The 14,715-nt window shown below is 40.3% G+C and overlaps 1 protein-coding gene across 1 annotated transcript in view; it reads right to left on the reverse strand.

Moving 5' to 3' along the window:
- Window positions 1–6,140: 6,140 nt before the first annotated feature.
- Window positions 6,141–14,715, reverse strand: part of polrmt (polymerase (RNA) mitochondrial (DNA directed)) — a 62,481-nt gene continuing 53,906 nt past the window's right edge. The window contains exons 19-21 of the mRNA XM_028588261.1: window positions 12,703–12,794; window positions 10,512–10,585; window positions 6,141–6,567 (exon numbers count right to left, since the gene is read on the reverse strand). Of these exons, the coding sequence (XP_028444062.1) occupies window positions 6,518–6,567; window positions 10,512–10,585; window positions 12,703–12,794 (216 nt within the window). The 3' untranslated portion in view covers window positions 6,141–6,517. The remainder of the gene's footprint in view (window positions 6,568–10,511; window positions 10,586–12,702; window positions 12,795–14,715) is intronic.

The raw sequence follows: 14,715 nt of genomic DNA on the forward strand, positions 1-14,715 counted from the left end.
TGTTTTTGGGGTGTTTTTCGTGTTTTCATCTTGAACTTTGACCCTCACTGTGTGCTCACTGCATCAAAGGTAATTGAAATGTTTTGGCATTTCTTTAAACCAATCACAATCATCCCTGGTGGTGCTAAGCGCCGGACACAATGACGGTGCCTCTGCAAAATAGACTCGAGAAGGAACTTGTTTTGGTGGAACTTGTACGTTCAAAAGTTGTTTTAGTCGTGCTAGCTATCCCGATTTAGCCTGCAGAGACCCAAGGAGCAGTTGACCATAGTCCCTTATAAATTGACCAGAGTTTGGAATGCCAACACAAAGAAATCAGAACGTGTGGGATATCCGGCATAAAAAGAGGGACGTCCAGCGGAATATCCGGCGGCACCTGAACAATCCCGGAGGTGTAACGTCGTCGATATAGATTAGCATTCTGCCAACCAAGCTAGCTAGCTAGCGCTAGCGTTAGCTGGTAACTTAAGAGAAAGTCTGCCTATGATAAACCAGCTCTGTGTACTGCTGTACATGCTGACGAAACAGCACCAGTACCCGGAAGGTCCACATTTCCCCACCAGTAAAACTCAGCTGTAAGACCTGCGTCAGAAGGGTTGAAAATTGGCAATTTTCCCTATTTAGCGTTTAGCGCAGAGCAGCACCATTAAAACCATAAACACTGGCTAGACCCGTCATCCTTCCCAGCTCCGCCCTTTTGTCCAAATATGGTCACTTCTGCCTCCAAAATACCAAGATGGTGACGGCCAAAATGCAAACTAATGGGTTCAAAAAGGCAGTCCCCCAATGGGTGACATCACTGAGGCTACGTCCATTATTTTTACAGTCTATGGTTCTAATGTGACAAGCTGAGTCGCAGGCGACACCATCAGCTGTTGCCAGATGTTGCCAGATGTACGATAATGATCGTCTTTTATTGTTGCTGGTCAGGCTGCCAGACTTTTCTCTGCACACTTAGGAAAGATGATGGACTCCAAAGGGGAAATTGAAAATATTTGAAACACTTGTTGTGTGAGTTAAAGCGTTAACGTTATATTGTTGCATACATTAGATTTAAACATCTGAAGGAAGACACTCTTTTAAAAAATAAAAAAAAAGGACTCAAAACTGAAAACATTTTTCTAAGCAAGTCCAGTTCACTGAAGCATCGCTGCATCAGGCACCAGATGTGTGTGTTTGATGGTTAATCAACCCATCACTCCCTGTCATTCAGAATAAAGGTCAGACAAAGGAAACTCACACTGACATATACACACACACACACACACCTGCCAAGACTGTACCACCTGTCTGTCTCTCTCTCCCAAACACCAGTGCACCCTCTCAACAGTGCTGCCTCCTGCTTCCTCTCCCCGGCTGACCCACTTGCTCCCTCCAGGACTGTATGTACACTCTGCCCCCCTGCTAGAGCTGCTGAGTGCTGGCCACTCACGATGCCACGGGGCAGGAGATAGCCCGGAAGAACCCAGGAGCCTGGCAGGGAAATCAAAGTGCTCTCAGTGAGAGTGATTGGTCAGATATCTAAGAGTGGCTTCCAGCTCTGGCATGCCTGACAGATAGCGACCAACACTTCCATAGCATCCCCTTTCTGATGATCCTCTGGCTGGAATGAAGAGCTCGCTGAAAGCCCCACACTACTGTCTACGCTTGATGTGACACATCACATTTCATATCAGCAAACATTTAATTCAAATGTAATTTTAAAACAGGCCATATGTTTGTCATGCCAAATAATCTGCTCTTTCTTTGTCCATTTCTGGTCATGATAGGCTGGAGCCTATCCTAGCATGCTTTGGGCGGAAAACACCCCCCCGTCCCCACCTGTTGTTACCAACTAAGCTTTCACTCTCAAGACAACACAATTCACAATTCAAATCAAAGACATTCTTGAAATGCAACAAAATCACACCTAAAATATTGAGATGTAAGCAAAACTCTTCCAGGCCAGAGGAAAGGTATGCAAAAAAAAAAAAAAAATGTATACAGGCAACAGGAATGAGTTAATCCTCACACTTGCCTTAATTACAGTTTTTTTCCAACTGCTAACACACAAAATCTTTTCACACAATTTTTGAAAACTCTCACTCAAAGTGCAAAACTACACACCAAATCTCCAAAACCATAAGCTATTTCTCAGCCTTTCACTCAGTTTTCAATTGCATAAAACACTTTTTTCAAAACACTACACACAAGTATCTACCTAAGACACAAAAATCTAACAGGAAGTGACTTGCTTTACTTTTCCAAACATGCTTCACTTATTTACTAGGGCACACACACACTCCTTACATGTGCAAACACATTATGCTTAACTGAACACTAACCAATCACTGCTTTAGTATAGGCCTATACATAGGTCCAAGGTCAGATTACCTGTTTTGAACAATGGATAGCTTATACACAACATACATCCACATAGGCACACAGACATATGACATCCAAGCACACATACTACATAAATACAAAGAAAGATATCAAAAGTGTGCCCTTACAGTAATGTTAGGTTGGTTGTAGCATGTTTAAAGGAGCGGCGTGGAAAAAATGCTGAAAGGTGCAATGGTATCATAGTGCAAGATAGCATCAGTGCAAATTCTATATCTATTCAAGTACAACAGGCAACACATTATATCAAAAATAGAATAATTATTACTTAACTATACATAGACCCTAGTAAAAGACTTGAAGAAAAGTTAGTTAGTAAGTTACGTAAAATTGAAAACTGTCTATACAGACAAAAGGACAGCATGGTGTATTGACCATACATGCAAGCTAGCAAAACATGACAAGCAATGGTGCACTGATTTACACTGAGTGCTTTATTTTGTATTTTATATCTAAAATTATAGTATGACACAATGTAGAGTTTAGAATGACAGTAAAGAACCAAAACATTCTGTCAAAATCTGGCTGCCTTAAACATTATGACGACAAGCATATTTATGTTGGCTGGTCTTTTACATATGTGTTTACTTGAAAATGACTGTAAAACACACCAGGACATGAGACATCAGTGGTCAGTTTAATGCTTATCAGTTCAATTTTCTAAGCACAAACGGACATTTGGAAAAACAGAAAAATGGGTTCCAATATCCAGTTTTACATTTTTTTCCACTTTGACAAATTTAAAAATTGGGTCTTTAACCTGTTTCTCCAATTTTCTTTTTTTATTCAGAGGATCAGAAATTTAGAAAATTACAAAATTGTCCCTGGGTTCCAATTATTCAATACCGCAATGGTATTCTCTCTCTCGTTCCGCCTAGTTACGCCCCGCCCCCCACTCGAAACCATCAGTTGCAAGCAACTCTGAAAGTCTATCAGTTTTTCATTTTGGTCCATATGCAGTTAATGACCTGCATATTCCGCAAAGTAGAGGAAGAGAATACCATTGCAGTATTGAATAATTGGGGCTCAGACGCAATTTTGTAATTTTCTCAATTTCTGATCCTCTGAATAAAAACAGAAAATTGGAAAAACAGGTCAAATTTCCAATTTCTTAATTTGTCAAGGTGGAAAAAAATGAAAAATTGGATATTTGAATCCATTTTTCAGTTTTTCCAAATGTCCGTTTGTGCTTAGAAAATTGAACTGATAAGCGTTAATACTGACCATCAGCATATACAGACGCTAAAATTGTGTATGCTCAAATTGGAAAACAACTTTTTAAAAAGGAAGTAAAAAATTTCATTTTCTTCTCTCAAGAGACATCAGAACTCCATCACATTTGCACTATTTATTTTCTTAATACAAAACCATCATCAACAAGACGTGTTAATCTCTGGAGTGAACCTGTAATGGAAGCTCTCAAACTATTTCCTGCTACAAGCTCCATTACGGCTCCATTACTGCAGGTTGGACCGGTGCAGCTCTCCAATTTAAACAGCAGACATCCTTGGAATCACCCCAGAGAAATGGAGACAGACCCATCAAGATTTTGCTGTAAGGACATCTTCAATATCCCGTTTACTCCCCCTCTGCCAAAGTCAACGGTAGGTAACACACACACACACACACGTCATCTCAACAAAAATTGTTAACTGTGTGTGTCCCCCTGCTCTTCCGCACTTACCCCTCTATACGTACTGCCAGCATTTTAAAGACAATACATAGCCGTCCCTCTGGCACGAGTCACAGCTATTGATCGAGACACTTAGGCTATACCCTCAGCATCTATCCATCCTTCTACCCATGACCACTCCTTGGTGTTGAGCTCAGGTCATGTAGTGCAGTACATTTTTTTTCTCAGCCGTGTATCAGAGGCTAAGTTGTGAAATGTTATATGTGTCAAGTATGTGCGATCTTGAGAGCACTTTGCAGAAAAGATCTCTGCCCTTGACAACTGGCCTCAAAGAGACGAGGGGAGAGGAGAGACGTGCTGGGCCGACGCTTGCTGGAAGGCCACCTTGGCTTACTTTGACTTTGAATTTAGATGGTGGCAGGTTTAGTGTGAAGGACACTTCAAGTGATTTGCTTTATCAGCTGAGTTGAGAAAAGGAAGGTTAAATAGGAATGGAAATGTACTGTTTATAAGTGGGATGTGAAATATGCTTATTTGCTTTCTTCCTGAGTTACATGAGAAGATTAGTATTGCTCTCATGTCTACACTGCAAGCAGTAGGTTAACTTAGTTTGGCATTACAGGCCTGCACACACCAGTATTTAAAATAGCATAGCCATGAATCGCCGCGATCAGAGGTCTGCTCAAGGAGGCAAAATAAATTAGCGTAAAGTTAAACTGTGGTGAACTTTGAGGTGTAATTTGCACCGGTAACCAAGCTAATGTCACTTTGTGGTGAGACTGCTGGAAACAGGGTGAACCAGCTGGCCTCGTTTATACAGAAATACAAACGAAATATAAAATGTCAATTAGTGATAGGTGGATTTTGTTGCCTTGGGACAAAGCCAGTAGAACATATTTCCTTCTGCTGTTTATGCTAAGCTAAGTGGCTACTCGCTTCCTATTTAGCGTACAGAAGAGTTGTAACTTCTCATATAATGCTGAGCAAGAAAGCTAAAACGTGTATTTCCCATTCTGTTAAAGTATTCTTTTAATATACAAAACTAGAAAACTATTTGGCAATATTAATGGCTGGTCCTCACAGAAAGCACAAAGAGCATGAAAAACACACTTTAAATAATAGTTCACTGTAAAATCAATCATCAAATGGTCATTTTTACTAAAATAATGAAATAACTTGAACTGAATGCAAGTCAAGTCACATACACGTCATAAAATATGAGGAGCATCTCCATATGGAGATCGCTATGCAAATCATGTGAAAATCTACAGTCTAATCAGCACACTATGTATGCCCCCTCGAAGATTATTTCCATTTCATTACATTGTCCCTCAGCCAGCTTTGTTTGGCTGAGTCTACATTTGCCTTTGAACATCAACGGCACCTTTTGTCTGAAACTGCTGTAATGTTTCCAGCGATTTTCAGATAGCACTTCTGCTATTTTTACATCTAGATGCGGCACTGGCCCAAAAAAAATAAGACCTGAGTTGATTAGTCGAGCCCGCAATTCTTTTGTTGTGAATCTAAAAAGGAGGCCTTCATTTAATGATACACAATAGAATTGAAATATACAGATATAACTTAATAACAGGCTCTTATTCGTCCTATTTAAGCACACTAAGAATACCAGCTATTTCTTTGAACCACTGAATGAATAAGGAGACATTTTAAGAAACACATTTATTTCAGTGCAATTGTCAAGTGCTTAGTCACTCCGAGGTAAGATTCAAGAGTACAATGGGACATATTGCTATCTAAGATCTCCTTGACTCATCCCTTCACATTTCTCTTTCTTGTATCCCCATTTCGGTACATCATTCATTTCCTCTCAAACGTCTCTTCTTCAGAAAATGTTTAAATATCGTATCGGAGAGCATCCTGTCATCCAGTAAGTGATGGGATCGATGATTAGGTGGGATAGTCACAGAGGCAAGTCAGCGCCCTGTGGCGGTCTTCACAGCATGAAAATGCACATACACACACGTTCACCAATCACTAGCAATTACAGTTTGTAGGTGAAGCAGTGGAAGTGTTCCTGAGTGATGAAGTCAGTATCTCTCTCTCTCACACTCACACACACACACACACACACACACACACACACACACACACACACACACACACACACACACACACACACACACACACACACACACACACACACACACACACACACACACACACACACACACAGTACATTTCACTGAATGAAGTCTTAACATTCCCATCTGGTGCTGATTCTCTCGTCATTTCGCCTGGATGAGTATCCCACACTCCGTTTCATCAGCCTACTAGTCAGTTAATCAGGCAGGTTCACTGTGTGTTAATGCCTCCAGCAGCTCTAGCCAGCCTAAATACCAGGAGGCAGGCAGGGCGCGGCTGGATCAATGTCCTGATGTCTGAGGGAGACAAAGCCAGTCGGGACCCAAGGGCCTGCAGCCTCCCTGCCGCACTCTGTCAATTCCACTCATCTTCCTCCGCTGGATAGCCCTCATGAGTCTCTCAGCTGAAGAAATAAGTGGATTCTTTCACCCGCTGGAGATCAAAATCACCTAGAGAGGCAAGAGGCGAGGTGTCAGAGCAGGTTTAAGTCTGTGGACAGTAGTTACAGAAAGCAAATGACATGTACTGCAGATTTAACTATAAAACTAACTTTAAATTACCACATGCTATTACAAGATAAGTACGCTAACACGACTATTTGGCACAAACCCGCATCAACAAATGCTAACAGGCTCAGAAAGACAATGTTAAGATGCCGATGTTTCAGTTCACTATGTTCTTAGATTAGTGTTTTAGCATGCCGACATTTGCTAATTAGCACAAAACACAAAGCACACTAGATGAAAAGTCAGAGGATTACCAAAGATATAACAATTCATCCTGGGAGCAACACGATTGTGAAAAATTGCACAGCAATCCATCCAATATTTTTCAAAATATTTCAGTAAAATATTCATCCTCTGGGCACTATGAATAACTGTACAAAAATGTCATGACACCATCCAAAAGTCGTTAAGATATTTCAATCTGGACAAAAGTGGTGGACAGACTGACCATTGCCATCCATTGTACTTTGCAAGCTTTTAATTCTGGGACCCTTGAAAATGAAATGGTACATCTCAATGTGTATTTATCCTGGTACCGAATACAAAATTTAACAATTTGCACATCTTATTTTTATTTATTTATGTGGTTAATCGAGTTTTAGTGAGTGTTAATCGAATTAATTATTGATCAATTAAGGACACTGCTAAGAACTGCAGGATGTAGTTTGTTCTGAGGTATTCTGAGTCCAGTGAAAGCACTGAGTTACAATCTTTATTAGAGGGAGAAGTTAATTTTGAAGTGGGTCAAACTCAGGAACTTAAATTTTTAAATTAGCTACAACTTTTTAGGTTTACTGGGCACCAGTAACATTTATATGAACTTTAATACACCACTTGAATACTAATTTTAGCTCTGGATGAGGCCCTGTCCTGCACTGTGTGCTCTTCGCCTCTCTGACGTCTGCTGGAGCTGCAGACTGAATTATTGAAGAAAGGCCATAAAAAGTTTAAGAACGCAAAAGAAACTTAGTAAAGCTAGAAAATTATGTTGACATGAACACTTTAGATAATGTACCAACATAAATGTTTAGGTACCTGTCAAAACATTAACACGTGGGAGGAACTGATATAAACTCTGTCTTAAAACTCTTCATTAATGTGCTCCAAACCTTTTTGTAGTTTACTTTCTATTGCATTTATTTTTAAGATACCGTGTATTGTGTAAGCATATTGTGTAATCATGGTTACGCAGACACTTAAGATAAAGTACTGCATTATGTACCAAAGTGAAGGCACCTAAAAATAAAGAGATGCTTTTCTTGACAACCCCTTACCTTGGGTCTTACAAACTTACAGCCTAAATGAAAGATCAAACCAAATGACACCAAAGTAAAAATGGCAGTGTTTGAAAAGGAAAAGACATAAGCGCACTGAAGAACTTAAAGCATTTACTATCCTAACGGACAAATCAGTAGCGGTTTTTTGCATGGGTGAAGCGGGCAGCTGCCTGGGGCGGCATTTTTTCATGACACATGGGGCACTTAAAAAAAATAAAATAAAAAAATCCTCTGTGCCGCGAATCTATCATTTTACTGTGTGGGGAATTGGCAAATTGGTGCCCCCTGCAGCTGCAGGTGCACCTGCTTGCTGAGAAGGTGCCGTGCACAGAAGCTGTGTGAGAAGGGGAAAGGAAGAGGGGGGCGCGGGGGACAGTTCACCTCTGGGTCTCCCAAATGGAACGGACAAGGGGGGACGGGGGATCCACTGTATGGAGCAATACTCGGCCGTGTTTCCTCTATGTTGATTTGACCGTGGCGGCCCCCCATGGCAACATTTCTGCCCCCCACGGCATCAGAAATAGGGCTGCATGTCGGAGAATAGCGTGGACACACGAGGATAACTAGCCAGTTGAGATCGTGTGTGTGCGTCCTTGAGAACTGTAAGTCGTATAACTGATGTTGTCAGTTCATTTAAGCCTGGTCTCGCAAATTTAAGTTAACTGGTGATTTTCGTTGTTTGTATTCTTCACCTGCTAGCTAAATTGCACGTAGCTGTTGATTCGATAGCGAATGCTCAACGCCCTCGCTCACGTTTGTATTTTAGGTGCATTATTTACATGCTGAAGTAGTTACACTGCATTAAGATAATGGAATTAATAGTGGGTTTATTGTTATTTGTTTATATGTCAAGATCAAAGTTGGCCTATATAGTAACTCAAAAAATACAGTTCAATCACAACAGAAAATTACCCTCATCATGTGTGTGAATAGAGGTGAATAAATATATTAGTTTGTGTTGCAGCGAAGTGTCAGTTCCATTTCATGGGGGTGGGGGGTCTGGACCTGCCCCCACTGCTAAAAAAAATCCTAAAGGAAACACTGTACTCTAATCGAATTAGTGGGCTAAGGTCAGTCACACCTTGACTTTCTTCCAAATAACGCACATTTCATTCATGATATTATAAATATTCCTGCACATTTTTGTTTTTCTGAATTGTGTGAAATGCTTAATATGTAATACAAAACGATTATGTGGTCACGAAAGTGAATTGGTTTAGTCTTGACTTCTGGTCCTGAGGGACAGTGTTGGGGGGGGTGGGAAATCTGTTGATTTTCGAGTGCTAAATAAACACAGATGGACAGGAAAAGGTCAAAGCCGTCAGGTGCAGGATTTGTGCTATTTAGAATATTTATTCTAGATTTTATTTGTATATTAGTCTTAATTTTTTATATTATTGTTGCTCTCTGCTCTTGTTACATTTGTTTATATATCTGATTGTATATATTTTTGGCGCATTTATGTTTGTGCAGAATTGTGTTCATTGTCTTTTGCCAATGTTGGAGGTGGAGATTGTGCACCTTTAAAAGTGTGTTTCCTGTTGCAATTGCAATAGTTCACTGGATTCTCATAAGCGTGTTTATCAAATGTTCTAATGAAGGATTTGTGCAATTGAGAAATATAATTTTATCTTTCACTTATGTTGTTATAATAAAATATAACGGTTTGTTTGGGGCACTCCAAGGGGCTCTCGCCCAGGATGTAACTCAATGTAGAACCGCCACTGGGACAAATACTGTTGTCATTAAAGGTAGACTGTTGAAACACAGTAATGGCTCCAAGTGATTCAGTGTGCTCTCCACTCTTTGTTCCCTTCAGCACCTGATTTATCTGACCTCCTGCTGGATTACACACCGTGAAAACAGATTCATCAATAAGTTCAGGATCCTTCATAGTGAAGATTATAGTGGATTTTAGTCCAGATCCATTGAGTCTTAATATGAACATTGAGCACAGTGGCCACTCACACTCACACTCACACTCACACCTGGCTGGTCTCAGCCACATAAGCTGATTATTCAGAGGAGGGACACAATTAACAGTAATCAATTTATACAACCCAGCTGTCAGTGCCAAGCAGACAGTAAGTGTACAGATGGAGATGGAGCGAGGGCTTACATAACAGCAAATCCTCCATCCACCTGACTGACAGAGAGATGCTGCCTCCACTCTGGACAACAATAGACAGACTCGCAATGAAAGAACGGGGGAATCTGGATCTGCTAGTGGCCGTGCAGGCAGCCATGATTACACCATTAATGACAAAAGCTGAAAATTGAGTTATAGCCAAATTCAATGTTTGAATGAGCAAACCGAATGGCATATCTGGGCAACACAGACAGCTAGACACCCAAATACAGGCAATGGGATGACTACCAAAAACAATAGGCTACAACAATTAGCAATTATAAACCAGGATAGAAAATACAGGATTGTGCAAGAATCCAATTTAATAACATTCCTGTCATTCCTGCTAACCTCAGACAGAGCTTCAGGACATACAAGTCCTTTCAATCCAATTAGGAACAAAAAACAGCACCCTGTATCTTGGCCCTCTCATAAAAATACCCCAGCTTTGGCGAGGCCAGGCGTTTTGAATTCAAACTGACCTGTCTTGGGCACTTTGGCCAGCAGCAGCAACAGCCTCCTGTACTCCTGGTACTTCTTGTTCTTAGCCTCAGTCCTGCCACAAACAAAGGAGAATAAAAAAAAAAAGTTTAGTAAGTCTGAGGAGAACATGTGTGTGTGTGCCTAAAGAAGTTAAAGACAACTGCACTTTCGGAGTTGAATCAGGGAAGTTTCAGCCCTCATTCACGTGTTTTCATCGGTTCTGCTGACTGATGCAGGTTGGTCACATCTGGATGTCACATTTGAGTTGTTGAGGTTACATGGGAGTTGTTTCTGAGAACAAAGAGCCAGTCCAGTGAATGCAATGCAAACATACGGATACTGTTACCATGCCCACTGTCTTACTCTAGTGCAGGGGTCTTCAACGTTGCTTAAGCCAAGGACCCCTTAACTGAAAGAGAGACGGAGCAGGGACCCCCTACTACATATATTGTATAAAATTAAGTTGCATATTAAACTGGGCCTACAATAACGTGTAGGGCGGACTAAAGCCTTTATACATAACTTATTTGCATAGAATGCTAAGGTTTTAAAATTGCCTTATAATTGTTGGCATGATTTTATAAATCATGTTTTAATTTTAAAACATCCGTACATGTGGCACAGTGAATCCTTAGGATTAACTATATCAGTGGATGGCTACCTTAGTCACTACCTTACCAATAGGCTAGTAAACCTGTCTTCAGTGGGGATTTATATTTGCTAATAATATGTTGGATTCATGTTAAGACTTTTTATTTTTTTCAACTTTCAAAATTAACTAATTTGGAGGCCCCCCTGCATTGACTCTTAGGAACCCCTAGGGGCCCGGACCCCCTGTTGAAGATCCCTGATATTGCCCCCAGGTGGTAAAGTGTTTAATTGCTGCCACCCTGTGAAATTCATTTCATTGCTTCAAGACTCGCTCTACGCAACGCAACCAGCGCTAGGTTAATCGATAACAAATTAACATGATTGACAAAATTGTGAATAATCAATTATTGATCGTTGAGTAATCATGCCCATCCCTAGTAGAGACATATCACTCTAAACTACAAATGTCAACCTCATAGAAGCATTAGAGAAAAGGTCAGGGGTCACAGATTCATCCTGTGGGGACCATGAATGTCTGAACAAAATATAAAGGGTAATCCACCTAGAGATTGGTGAAATATTTCAGTCTGGACCAAGGTGGCGGACAGACTTACAGACTGGCATTATCTTCCCTAAAAATAGGCGGGAAAGCAGTCCGACTGTAAAAATAAAATAAATACTTAAAAAAAGAACGAAAAAAAAAGAAGAAGCTAAATATATTGTAAGGGTCTAATCAGCAAAAATAATCAATTTAAGGCAGGGGGTTAAATTATCACAATTGTTAACAAATTCTGGACTAAACTGGGTAAAAAATCTTTAAGTTACACACTGAGACAAGTGAAGTTATCCAAAAAATATCAAATCTTTCACTCTGGTGCCTACAAGAACCAATAATGCGTTTGCAAGGCTTAGGGAACAGTGTTGTTTCGGTGTGAGAAGGGAGAGAGAAAGACAAAGAGGACGAGGACTGCTGTGGAGGAAAGGCTGTGGACAAGGTGTCCAATTATCCCAAAGAGAGTAAAGAACACCATCAGATGATGAGCATAACCCAGCCTGAGGCCAGCAACACAGATGTCGAGAGAGAGAGAGAGAGAGAGAGAGAGAGAGAGAGAGAGAGAGAGAGAGAGAGAGAGAGAGAGAGAGAGAGAGAGATAGATTTTGTATCTAATGTCAGACAAGTTGAGGGAAAACTGGCACATATCACTTATCTGACTTTTACAATCTTATAATCTTTTATGTGTTCAACTTCTGTTTGGACTCTTATAATGTATAATGTTGGAGATGCATTTTCAGTGTAGGATGGCTTTTGTCTATACCATCAAAGTTCATAAAGATTCTGCATAAACACAGACAGAGAGACAGAGACTGATGGCTGTCCAAGGACAATTTAAACAGAAAAAGAGGCACAGATTGCAGATGGTGGTAACTAAGTGTGGTAATATGACCTTGTGACTATTATATCATGTTTTCTTTATATGTAGATACTGTGCAACAATTATTGGTACCTGAATAGGAAATGCTATGAAAAGAAAGAGGGCCACACGTGTTTTTATCATCATAAACCTGATTCTCTGAGACTTAGCAGGTGGGAAAACTCACGGGAGCCCGGCGCAGTATTTCAGTAGCAGGAAGTTGGACAGCTCTTGAAGGATTGGCTGGCTGTGCAGGGCGACAAACTGTTCCCGACAGACCTGACAGGAGGAGGAAGAGGCAGAGAGAAGTGAACTTTGAGTTACTCTGGCCCAAACACTTGCCCAAACAAGCTACCCAGACTTTCCTGCCTGTTGACCAGGTAAAAGATGGAGAGGAAAAAAAAAGGAATGAAGAGGAGAGCAAAGAAAACGCTAGAACTAACATCCGTCTATCAGCAAATCTGGCAAATGGATCATCTCCCACAGCAACTCTGCCTTTTGCTGTAGGTCTTCTTCGTTCATGCTTGAACTATACTATGCACTTTTATATACTATTCTTCGTCAAATGTGAATCGATGTACTGCAAAGAAAAAAGGTAGAATGTACAATGGAGGGTATAGCGTGGATTTGTTTGACATCACAGCTGACACACGACAATAACAATAACACCTGGGAGAAAGAAGTGCTATCCATTTCTTTGCTGGTTTCAGGTTATCAGAATCGTCCGTATGGTATAGATGGGTTTCTCAGGAGGCAAGCTCAGCAGGGTTAGAAAACATGTTGCCACAATGTAATAATAGCTTATATATGGACATTTTGAGTATTCACAAATACAAAAACCTGCTAAAAAGACAGTAAAATAATTTTCTTTGAAAAGGTAGATTTGAATGCAGCATATCAGGCAGCTCTAGCTAGCGAACATGACGCATGGAACTCTAGTGAGAAACAGCAGCTATTAGCAGTGAGACTAATGCTAATGTATAGTAGACTACGCAAAGTTAGCCCAACAGGTAGTGAGAAACAAACTGTTGCACCATCAACAGGCAGCAGGGGTTAACCCTTGTGTTGACTTCGGGTCAACAGACCCGTTATTCAATTATTGTTTTATATCAGAAAATATGGGAAGTAGAAATAAGCATTTAAAACGTTGGAAAAAGCAAAAACAAACTGTGAAAAAAAAGGCGTCGAGAAAAAAAAGGGTTAAGAGAACAGAAGCCCTCATCACACAAGTGGCATTAGCATAAAAACATGTTAGCATGTATGAACTTTCTACTGTTCAACCATTAAATATATACAAGAAGTCTTAAAGCATGTTATCATATGTATGAGTGCAGAACCTCAGATGTTTGCAGTGTACACAGGCAATGCTTCGCTCAAAGGAAACTAGTAGTACTAGTTTACATCCAAATTCAGTGCAAATTTTAACCAAATTTCCAGAAAATCAGCAAAATAAAATGCGTATTAATGTGCGTTTCCATCCACTACGGTATGGGAACATTACATGTTGGGCACATCGAGATAAACAGTTGGTGGTGCTGATTCTTCAGTTGGTGCCATTCAACCACTGCATAAGAAAACGAGGGTGCAAGATTATGTAATTAAAAAAGATCCAGACCTTTTTAACAATAGTTGGACTTTTTCTCCAAATGTCTGGCGATTCCATTCATTTTTTTTTTTTTTTATGTGCAAATTTAAAATGGGTATACAAACAGGTGGATGAAAAGACACTTCAACAGAGGATTTAATAAGTATTATTTATCAGTCACACATGATTATGAAAAGAAACCTTTGCCACTGTGTTCAATTACCTGTGTAATGAAGAAGGTGTACACTCACACATCAAGAGAATATGACAGAGAATAAATGTACTGAGTGCTTCATTGGTTGCAACTCCTCTGAGATTGAATGAAGACATAAAACTGTGACTGCTCTGAATCTACATCTACACAGAACTGGGACTTTATGGTAATTTGATCTATTTTATGCAAAGCTGTGTCTCTGTCTGGGCCTGTTCACAAACTGGTTTCAGCAGGCAGGGGCTGACCGTCATTTATTCAGCACAGCAGTCTCTGTCTGGTGGTGCTACCTGCAACCAGCAGCCTCTAAATGTATGAAACCGTGAGCTCGTTTTACCGACTTTCACAATGCTGACGCTTCTATTTTAACAGATGCTGCAAAAAAATGAAGTGGATGTAAAAGG

The sequence above is a fragment of the Perca flavescens genome, chromosome 9 (assembly GCF_004354835.1).
Source record: "Perca flavescens isolate YP-PL-M2 chromosome 9, PFLA_1.0, whole genome shotgun sequence".
Lineage (NCBI taxonomy): Eukaryota > Metazoa > Chordata > Actinopteri > Perciformes > Percidae > Perca > Perca flavescens.